At 32.9% G+C, this 11,082-nt stretch overlaps 1 protein-coding gene across 1 annotated transcript; it reads left to right on the top strand.

Annotated features, from left to right (window-relative positions):
- The first annotated feature begins 2,119 nt into the window (after nt 1–2,119).
- LOC107761677 (uncharacterized) lies at nt 2,120–9,211 on the top strand. The gene is made up of 5 exons (XM_016579926.2): nt 2,120–2,570; nt 2,987–3,337; nt 6,068–6,664; nt 7,211–7,502; nt 8,628–9,211. Exons 1-5 carry the CDS (start codon nt 2,331–2,333, stop codon nt 8,663–8,665), a joined length of 1,518 nt encoding a protein of 505 aa, XP_016435412.2. The 5' UTR covers nt 2,120–2,330; the 3' UTR covers nt 8,666–9,211.
- Nucleotides 9,212–11,082: the final 1,871 nt, after the last annotated feature.

Here is an 11,082-nt window from a genome sequence, read left to right as displayed (position 1 = left end):
TTCGTTGCCTGCATGAGTAAGTAGCTCTGTTTCGTGACTCTCTGTTTCGTAAGCAACAGAACTAGCGTTCTGTTTTTCGTCCAAGGCTTTGGCTTTTTTCCTTTTACGTGAATGCCAGTGCTTTCTTAAGGCTTGAAGCCTTTGTTTTCCAACAGCTTATTTTATGGGCTTTAGGCCCCCCCCCCCCCCTTTTTAATTTAACTTAACTAATAATGAATGATACCCACTTTTAATTATTAATAATATTAAAATTATTAATATTTATCTAATTGTATATCCAATTATTTAAGTGTGTGTGAGTATATATATATATAGGCAAGAAAAATAATAATAATAATTTAATTCAATAATTATCATGTCTCGAAACTTTTATAAATTTGAGGAGTGTTACAAATATAAAAATAATTATTTAAATAAAGGTATTTTTATAATATACATTATATATTCTTGAAAATTATGCTCAATTATATTATTATGTTTCTACCAACTTTTTGACGATACAAAGTTATATCACCGAAAAGCAGGAGACTATATGTATAGAGTAAATATGCTATGTTAAGTCGTGCATGGATTATATATATAATATAATTGAGCATAATTTTCAATAATATATAATGTACGTTATAAAATACCTTTATTTAAATAATTACTTTTTATATTATGTGCATGAAATATATATGTTACAACTTTTATTTTTTTTCATTCTGAATTATGTAAATAAATTTTTGAATTTTTGTTGTTAATACTAAAATTATTTTTTACTAACAAATTATTCTAATTAATTTTTTTACTATGTTCATTATTTTGTTATTCCAGCATTACATATGCTTAAATACTTTTTATTTTTTTTTAATTTATAAATAATATTTATTTATTCTATAGGTAAGTCCATATTGTAAATTAAAAAGGAAAAAAAATCATAATATTAAAAAGTTTTAAAAAAATAAAAAGAAGATAAATGTTTATAATTCTGAGGGTAAAATAGGTACTTGGCAATCCAAAATTTGGAAAATCTAGTCGAGTGACCTTCTGAGTTCAAAAGGCATAGTTCAGTGACTTTGTTGTTACAAGCGAAAAAAGTGACTTTAGGAGATAATTTGGGATAGTGAGTGACCATTTGAGTAATAGACTCGCTAAAAGTGATAATATCTTTAGAAACTTTATTTTCCTTTTCTTTTCTAATAAAGACAACACACAAAAAATGAAAGCATTGGAGTAATGATAAAATTATCTCGGTAAGACTTATAGGTCACTGATTGAGCCGTAGAAACAACAATTAATACTCGAAATAAGCTGTCTATGGCATTATCCCTTAAGGTACCGCTTTGCCCGATGGCACACATCACTCACATACTTTCTAGCGCGTGGATGATTATTACCAATCTTTTGCCCTTCTACTACATGATGAAGATTCAGACAACAATAGCCTCCTCGAAATTTCATATTTCAATGAATTCAACGGTCTGCCTTCACTCTCCTACTTTAGTCTTCCTTCCGCGGCTTCTTTTCACATCTCCATCATTTTCTACCCTTTTTTTTGTGGAGCTCAAGCATTACCCATGATCTTCATACAAATCATGATTACCTAGATGAATAAGTGTAGTTAAATTCTTTTTTAGTTAAAATTTATAAACTAATATCTGAAATATATTTTTACAATTATACCGCTTAAAATATAAAATAACAATAATTATGCCTTAATCTCAACTAATTTAAGATCGAATATATGAAGCCTAATTAGTACCATTTTTCTTATATAAAGATAAAGATCCTAAATTATAAGTGTGTATAATTATTATATGAGTTAGTACTCTAAAGTAGGACAGTAACTTTCTGAAATCAGTCAAATTACCATGTTAAACAATCAATCGATAACACTTAAATTTATACTTTTTCTCTCATTTGACTTTCATAACAAATTAGATTACGGTCAATAGTGTTTTCTAAAGTAAATTCACCACAAAGTAAGCAAGTAAATGATGCAAATTATTATGGTACGAGTATATGTATATTAGGCTTGGCAAAATAATTTAAGTTTGACCATTCATAAATTACCAAGGTATAGAAATTAGAGAACGAAAAGTCTACTATAATTCACAGCCAAAAGTAAACATATCTCATACAATATTATTATAATGGACCTCTTGTTCCTCTTCCTTAATCACTTCGGCAAGAATACAAAAACCATCCAACAAAAACTATCTTTTCTCCTCTTATAAGTAACATCACTACAATTATTTATTCTTCTATATTTGATCTCCCCTTTGCTTAATTAAATCCATATTCCTCTTCAACTTTACATCTACCATCATTAACAAAGTTTAACACTAATGGAATTATTCTACAAAGCCAAGGCTGTAAGATTGAGAAGTCATCTGGACAAATACCTAGTAGCACACGATGATCAACAAAACATCCGACAAAGCCGAAACGGTTCATCAAGAAAAGCACGGTGGCTGATTGAGCTTGTCGACGCCGGAAACAGCCGCTTTATCCGGCTGAAAACTACCTCCGGCAAGTATCTCACGGCTTCCGACGAGCCGTTTCTTCTTGGCATGACAGGAAAAAAGGTACTTATTCTGTCCTAATTTATGTGATAAGTATTTGGTTATAATTTAACTCTAACCTTTCTATTTTAATAAAAATTTCTATAGCTTATCTTATAACTCTAATTTCATATATTTCTCATTCTTAAACTTCATGCCATCACGTAAAATGGGATAGATAGATTATGTTTATGCCACCTCTAACCTAAAAAATCAATTATGTTTTCAATATTTTTATTACTTAATTATGTATCTATTCATGTATTCTCCTAATTTATTTTCTTGAGTCAAGCACGTGAAAGTCTTTATAATTAGTAATTGTAGAAGTCAAACCTAGGCTATTTGTGCTTACACCATATTTTTAATTGTCCGATCATTTTATCTAAAACTTAAAATAATAGAGAAAATATTTTTTATTTATTTAATTATATTTTTAACAGGTGCTTCAAACTTTGCCGGAAAAAATGAAGGAGACGAGAGTTGAGTGGGAACCAATAAGAGATGGATTTCAAGTGAAATTAAGGGGTTTTGGAGGAAATTATTTACGTGCAAATGGAGGGACACCACCATGGAGAAATACAGTGACACATGATAGTCCATATAGTGGTAGCACACAAAATTGGATTTTGTGGAACGTGGAACCTGTTGATGTACCGGAAAATGAGTCGTTGACCGATTATTTAACGATGGTTTCGAGTTTTTCATCGGTTTCCGATGAACTTTCAAGTTTGGATTTGGGATCTCCGATGTCGATTCATTCAAGTTTTTCTTTCTCTCCTAGGATGGCTAAGGTATGTTTCTTAATTATGTCAACTTATGATTTTTCGTCTCTAGTTTGTTTTTTTATAACTTATTCACTAATTATGATTAGAATTGGACATATACTACATATTTCGTAGTCATGTTATACGGATTAGCTAATTTTGGTGAATAATTACAGTAATCATTTATTGCCTTTGCCTGGTAGGAAAAAGTCCTTTTTATTTTCTTACGTGGCTGGGACACGTAATGTACGTGGCTTGAATATATATGAATATGAAACCTTAGTATTACAGTAAAACAGGGTGCGGTGTAGTCATTAACAGGAGCAAAAATCAATTTTAATCAGCTTACTAGCTTTTTAATGGGGTATGGGGATTCTTACTTTTATATTAAACTTGTTTCTTCGATATATATACTTGTAACTAAGTCCATATAATTTGACATATACCCTCCTAGCATGTGCTTTGTGGAGAAATAATCTTATATCAACAGTTACAATTTGAATAGAAAAACATAATCTTACAAAGATCTCTTACATTTTATTTATTATTTCCTATTTATCGATCTCTTATGAAAACTAAATCTCCAGAAATTTCTCTGTTTCATGTCCATACTCCATAATCAAGTGGAAATAATCTTCACTACGTAAGAAGAAACTAGAGAGAAAGAGGTAACTAAAAGAGACAGAAAAAGAGAGTTGAAAGAGAATGAATGTGAAGTACGACAACTCCAAGGATGTGTTACATGAATTGATAACTTGTTAACTAAGGGTCAAATAAAGGATATATGACTCTTTTGTTCTTCTTAGCTCAATTGAAAGCTTTGAGAAAAGTCGTTAATATCACCAGTTTAGTTTGGAGTCTTATCCCAAACAACCATGGGGGAATACACGACAACTGACCAATTTAACTTGGGCACGCCCATTAAGAAAATATTAAATTTTAGACAAAAATAGTTAGTGTGACTAAACTACCCTTAATTTAATATTGCAGCATAATTTAATATGAGGAGTAAAAGACTTCTTAGGGATACTTACATAAGGGTTTATTATATAAATGAACACTTATTTTGAACCAAAATAAAAAGATAATTGGTCACTTATTTTGGATCGGAGAAAGTAATTAAAGATATACCAACCGTGTGGATCAAAGGAAAAGAAAAACATTCCCCTACTCAATTTCAAACTGCAATGGCCATAGATTTCAGCTGAAAGAATGATAGTTTTGCTTGTGATTTTTTTTTTTTTTTAAACTTTTTTTTTTCTTTTGGCAATAGCTTGTTTTATTAAGCCTTTCGGACAGTTTCGAAAAGCAAAAATTTTGAATAAGAAATTTATTGAAAAGGATAGAAAATTGGCCTCCTTTTTTTGCCTTATGGGGGTAAAAACAGATTCGAGAAATCGCACCATCATATATTCTAATTAGGTTGGAATATTAAAGAATAAGAATAACAGACACACTACCTAGCTATGGGATTATTGATTACCCTCTTTTTCCCTACTTTCTTAATTCCAATAATTCTTACTAGAATAACCAAAAAGGTAGTTAAGTATCCGTCTAGGTATCTTCATAAGAATTTCTGAAGCTAACTTTTTCTTCACATAGTATAAGATGCAAACGTGTGATATAGGTCCATCTTTAGATTAATTCAATTCAAACCAGACCATTTAGGTCAAACTTCTGAATATGTTGCCACAGTTAATCCAAACGATTATATTTTCTTTAACCATTTTATATGATATTATTTTCTTACTTTAGAAAGAATAATGCACGTTTAATAATAGCATACTTTATCATTATTGAAATATTAGAATGTTAAATATCATAAAGTTGAAAGATTTTGCTGTTTTAAATTTTGCCACATAAACTAAAATAAAGAGAGTATCCAGAACCTTCCAATGTCCAAACTTCTCTTTTTGTAAAATTCTTTTTTCAACTCCGAGAGCTCAAAATTATGCACTATTTTACTCTGACATCCATATTTATTTATTTTAAAACATAAAACTATACATCTTTAGAACAGATATGAATTCTACACATTTACGGTACTTAACTTTTAGTTGTCAATTTTGGACTTTTTACGTCCCTTAAAAAATAATAAATAAAGTGTATAATTTACCATGATACGCATATTAATTGATGTATAGTCTTAATGAATTTAAAAATAATTTGAAATGAGTAATTAATGCTAAGGGTAAAATAAGAAAAATTAATTATTTTTCTCTTGATATGCAAAGTTACAAGTAAAAATAAAAATTTATTTTTAAAATACTTGACAAGGACGGAAAAAACTTACTATTTTTGTAGTCACCAATCACTATAATTATAAACAACCATTTGTACTCGTATATTCGTTGGTAGAAATTTGAAATATTTTAAGTTATTATAAATACGGAAAGTAATGTTTTATTTTCTGTTCCTTTTTTTTCTGGATTTTATTTTTGCTGTTCCTTATTCCAATTTTGACCATCTCTAAAAATAGAAACTTGAATCGGTGAAAGAAAAAATCCAAAATAAAGCCTAGATTTTCTCACGTGTTAACGTTGGACGCGGTTTGTTCCTTAAACCGTGTCAAGCCAGACATGACTGGCCCCTGATGCCCACTGTCATCATTATTACATAGAAATTTTCTATCACCAGTCTTTATCACTTCCTAATATATTAGTAAATATTTTTCAATCCCAATGTCACCATTTTCCTAATCAACTATCAATATTGAAACAACAATTTTCATTTCTCTTTCTTTCTTTGTTTTCACAGAGGAGTCCTCTAACAAAAAGACCAGCAATGGAGCTTTTCCACAAAGCAAAAGCCGTTCGTTTACAAAGTCACCACGACAAATACTTAACAGCCGATGAAGATGAAGAATCAGTACTCCAAGATCGTAACGGCTCTTCAAAAAACGCAAAATGGACAGTCGAATTCGTCGAAAAAACCGACAACGTTATACGCTTAAAAAGTTGCTACGGAAAATATCTTACAGCGTCAAATCAGCCATTTCTTTTAGGTATGACTGGTCGGAAAGTTTTACAAACTGTTCCAAATAGGCTTGATTCTTCAATTGAATGGGAACCCATTAGAGAAGGACATCAAGTGAAGCTAAGGACAAGGTACGGACAGTTTTTGAGAGGTAATGGTGGACTTCCACCGTGGAGAAATTCAGTGACACATGATATACCACATCGGACTAAAACTCAAGATTGGATTCTTTGGGATGTTCATGTTGTTGAGATTTTGGTTCATCATTCTCCTGTTCCTAAGCCACCGACGCCGTTGGTTCAACATTCGGATTCTTTTGCTTCTGAATCTAGTTCTCCTACTGGTTCCTCAAAATCCCTCAGCTTTTCTAGACAAGAGGTAATTTCCAACTTTTGACCTTGAAGTTCAATGATTATTATTATATTTTGGGGTAAAGATACAAATTTAACCTTATTCTATACAAAATATCTTGATTTTACTCTCCATTATAGTTTGAGGTATTTATATTTTTGTTATTAGCAATAGTCTAGTAATTGACATTTACTTTTAAAGGAGCTCCTGTTCGGACTGAGTTAATTTTACATGTCAAAATGCTCCTCTACTTTTGATTATAGTTTAAAATTACCTTAATGTTATACTGTTGGAGCTTTGTTAGGGTCAAAGGCAAATATTTGCTAGCCAAGTATGAATAATTCCAAAATATAACGGAGAGTAAAAATAAGATATTTTGTTCATTTAAGGAGTATTGTTGACCCTTTTTAGCTTTTATGGTGGTAATGTTCTAGTCAGCTTACTTTACTTTCAGGCTACATGTTACAGTCTACAAGTATAGGTGTCGGGCAAACTTGTTAATCTGGGATGTGAATTCAATGATTTCTAAGTTATGGTACTTAACTTCTTCTTTTTTTCTTTTTCTTTTTGCAGTCAAGTGATTCTTTGGTTTGTTCGCCGCCTAAATTGGGAGATGGAAGGCTTATATATTATCATATTGCGGATGAATTTGGTGAAATTGAAGACGGAATGGAGGGACTTAGCATAGCTTTCAAGGGAAATAGTGTTGAGGAGCTAACGAAGAGATTGACGGAGGAAACGGGGCTTGAGGGAATTACTGTGTGTACTCGGAGTCCTTTAAATGGGAATCTTTATCCTCTTCGTTTGCAGCTTCCTCCCAACAATGCAACTATGAATGTTATTATTATGCCATCTTCATATAAAGGTGAGACTTTTACTTGTCTTGAATTGGCTTAATTTCGTGGATGTTTGAATTTTTAGGTTCATGATTTTGTTTTTGGTTCAGAATAATCTATAATGTTCATAGAGGTTCTTTTACATGGAGTCTGTAGCCAAATGAAAAACATTGTTGTGGGAAACAACCTCTTGCAAAGATGCAGAGTAAGACTGCGTACAATAGATCCTTGTGGTCCAGCCCTTCCCCGAACCTTGCGCAGAGTCAGAGCTTAGTGCACCGGGCTCCCTTCTTTTTTTTTTTTTACTAATAGTTCATTGACCAGTCATCTATGCCTTTGTTCTTGAGTAAAAGCATCAGCATTTCAGCCCTTGATTTCCTTCAAACCAATGTCACCTAGACAATTAAGGAATTTACAACAAAACTTGTGATAAGCTCAATCTGTTATATCAGTGTTGGGCTGTTAATTGATGTTGTCAAAGCTTACTTTGAGAGTATTGCTCGTGTTATGTGGCCAACTAATATTGTAAAAAGTAGTTACACTGTCAGTGTATATAAGTTAAATTCTATTGTTATTAACAACAATATCATCCTTTAGGAGTCTTTTTGCTCGTACGGCTATGTTTAAGTTCATATACCTTCAACTTGAATCCAATACCCTTGTGAAGCTAATTTTACTGGTGTCGAAGCCTCACGGGTATCATAGAATTACCTTAGGTACCATATGAATAGGCCCGTGAAAACCCCTGTGTAGCTTCTTCTGATTCCTCCCATTGAGTCGGTCTTAGAGCTAGTAGATCAGATTGAATGAGGGATGGAAGGATGTTCGGTATTCGAATTATCTGCAGGGCTACACGACAGAATTAAAGTGGCTGGAGCTCCTCTCCTTACAGTCAAGTGGCTTTCCCATCAGCTCGTTCTTCACTAGGCATCTAGGCGAACCTGTCGGGTTAATTAACTCAACCTAAAGAAAGCTCATTAGGTTGTCTGGGGGCACTTCTGTTTTCACTCTTTAGTTCAATCTTTTATAGTGCCTGTACAAGTTACTAGTTGAATCCGTCTTTGGCCATCTATTTATTTTGATTCTGTATAGTCAGCTGATTACATTCTCATTGGTGTTCTTGCTAACATTTTAACCCTTGCTCGGTGTATCAGAGGCAAGAGATTCTGAAAAACCAAGAATGCCATTGTAGGCCAACTCCGAGAGGGCTACATGGACTGATGCAGTAGATGGATGTGGCTGGATTTTTGCATCAATGAGATGAATGTAGTCTTATGTCTTTCCCTTGTTTATAAAGCATTTGTATATAAGGTTTTGAGTCTGAGAAAGAGACAGAGATGATAGTTACTAGACTAGCTGCTTTGGATCATTGGATGTTAATCGCATACTATTGCACGGAATAATGAAAATGAAAATGAAGGAGATCTGGTGGTTGAAGAGAAGTGCTTGGATCTTTTGTTCCATTTCCTGAAGAGGAGCCTTGGAGCAACGTGTTTGAGCTGTCGAAGTAGTCACTAATGCTTGCATTAGGTTAGTCTATCTATATCGTACTTCCCGGACCCTTCGTTAATACGGAATGCTTTGTGTACCGGCTTATCATTTGTTCCGAAAGAGATTTCTTGAACTGATTTTTGTGGCAAGAAGTTCCTTTTGTTGTTGTGGTCTTTAGCAACTACAGTTTGTTGTAAATTATTATTAATTTGAGCATTATTGAGAACGAGGTGCATCACTTTCTCCATTTTTCTATTGAAAGAGGCATGGAAGTCGTACTTTTTGTTTTATTCTAACGGAGAAATAAAGGCTGGAAAAAGCATTTTACCTAACATTGACTGGTGTCATACTCTAGGCTCAACAACCACAGCTCATAAAAGCAATAGTGCACACAACTAGCTGAGTATCTTTTACTATATGATAAAAAGTTGGTACGAACGGTAGACAATAAAAATAAAATCAAGATCGAAAATATTATAACAATCGTAGTATTTTATTTTGAATATTTGAGTGTTATAATTTCTATGAATCCTTTGATTCTTCTTTTCAATAGTAAATAAATTCAAAGGCCTTTGAGCTTGATCTTGAATCTATATTTGTTTCCACGAACGATGATCTTGTTCTTGAGTTTGATTGCTTGAACTTGATCTTGATTCGTTTTTGAGCTTGAACTTAATTTGTTCTTGAGCTTGAACTTGATTTGTTCTTCATTCTTGAGCTTGAACTTGATTTCTTGAAACTGAACTTGAAGCTTGAAACTTGTGGAGGAATTTGCAGCGTTTGATCCACGAGCTCTTTCTTGCTTCTTGTTATAACTTCTGGTGTCTTTTCTGATTTATGAAGACCCCTATTTATAGTTGTGGAATGGAAGAGTTGTGATAAGAACAAACTCTTTCCGACCAATCAAATTGAAGTGTGACATGGCTGCATTTGATTGGTCAGAACATGTCACTTGCACACGTGACGCGGTTTCATTGGCCTTTTAGCGTGACTGGACATGCCTTGTCATTTTAACACGTGGCGTAATCCCATTGGCTCTTCCGTTTGACTTGGCATGCCACGTCATTTGACACGTGGCACCAAACTGGACCTCTAGGAAGATGACATCTTGAACTTAATAAAGTGGGCTCATTACTTTAGCCCAATTAAATGGGTTAGCCCAATGGATTAAGACTTATTTATTTTACCCATATGTATTGGACTTGTATAATTAATTCAATTATATTAGCCCATAATATTTATTTGGACTATATATTTAAAATGGTCCAAATAATTCTATTGAATTTATATTCAATAAAATTTGCATGCCTACAAATGCCCCCTTTGTAGGTTTATCGAGGTGTAGACTTATCAAATCTCAAAGGTTAGACTTGAAGTAACTGCAAAATAACCACCCTCCTTTTTATTAAAAAGAAATTGATATTTTCTTCCTTGTTATGACTTTGAGCATGCTAACAAGTTTGTAGCTTTGATTTTATGAAGCCGCAGTAGCCAAGCAAGTTTGGAACTTACGTAATGAAATTATGTTTGCATGAAACTTTTAACGTGGAATACTGCCAACGTTTTTTTTTTTTTTTTTTTTCTTTTTTTTGCGCCTTTAAATCCTTATTTGGCAAGAATTCAACTTGGCATTCTCTTATCCCTTGATGTCATCCGAATCCAAATTCTTTTGGGAGATGATATGATTCTTTTCCAAAGAATGTTACTGCCTCCATGTAGGTAACATTAATTATCATAGCTGCCTTTCAACTATCCTGAGTCCTTTTCGAAGTCATATTGTCGCAACGTCCCACATCGACCATGACTTATTAACGCCTTCTCTCCAAATCTATATAAATCCCCTGTACTCGCATTTGTTAAGTATTAATTTGTAATTTTCGCAAGCCATTTTGAGTCTAGTTTTGTGGACTCGGAAGCATCAACGCGAAAGTAATTTCTTCTTTTCTTGTTTTGTTGTCCTTTTTTTTGGTAGTTCAAGCGAGAAGGATGTGTTTTTGTTTAACAAGATGATCCACGCATGAAGAAGACAATCTTGGGGTGTGAGGGGATGAGTATTCATCCTTGCCCGAATATCGGAGAGATTACTCTCATGGCCCGACTACCGGAAAGATTACTCTC

This window comes from Nicotiana tabacum, chromosome 20 (assembly GCF_000715075.1).
Source record: "Nicotiana tabacum cultivar K326 chromosome 20, ASM71507v2, whole genome shotgun sequence".
NCBI lineage: Eukaryota > Viridiplantae > Streptophyta > Magnoliopsida > Solanales > Solanaceae > Nicotiana > Nicotiana tabacum.
This window is presented reverse-complemented; position numbering and strand designations above follow the sequence as displayed.

Bases quoted from the DNA above. Each gene is read 5' to 3' on its own strand.
- LOC107761677 (XM_016579926.2), top strand. From the start codon at position 2,331: ATGGAATTATTCTACAAAGCCAAGGCTGTAAGATTGAGAAGTCATCTG. The intron at 3,338-6,067 runs GTATGTTTCTTA...TTGTTTTCACAG, and splicing joins TCTCTCCTAGGATGGCTAAG to AGGAGTCCTCTAACAAAAAG. The intron at 7,503-8,627 runs GTGAGACTTTTA...TCGGTGTATCAG, and splicing joins TATGCCATCTTCATATAAAG to AGGCAAGAGATTCTGAAAAA.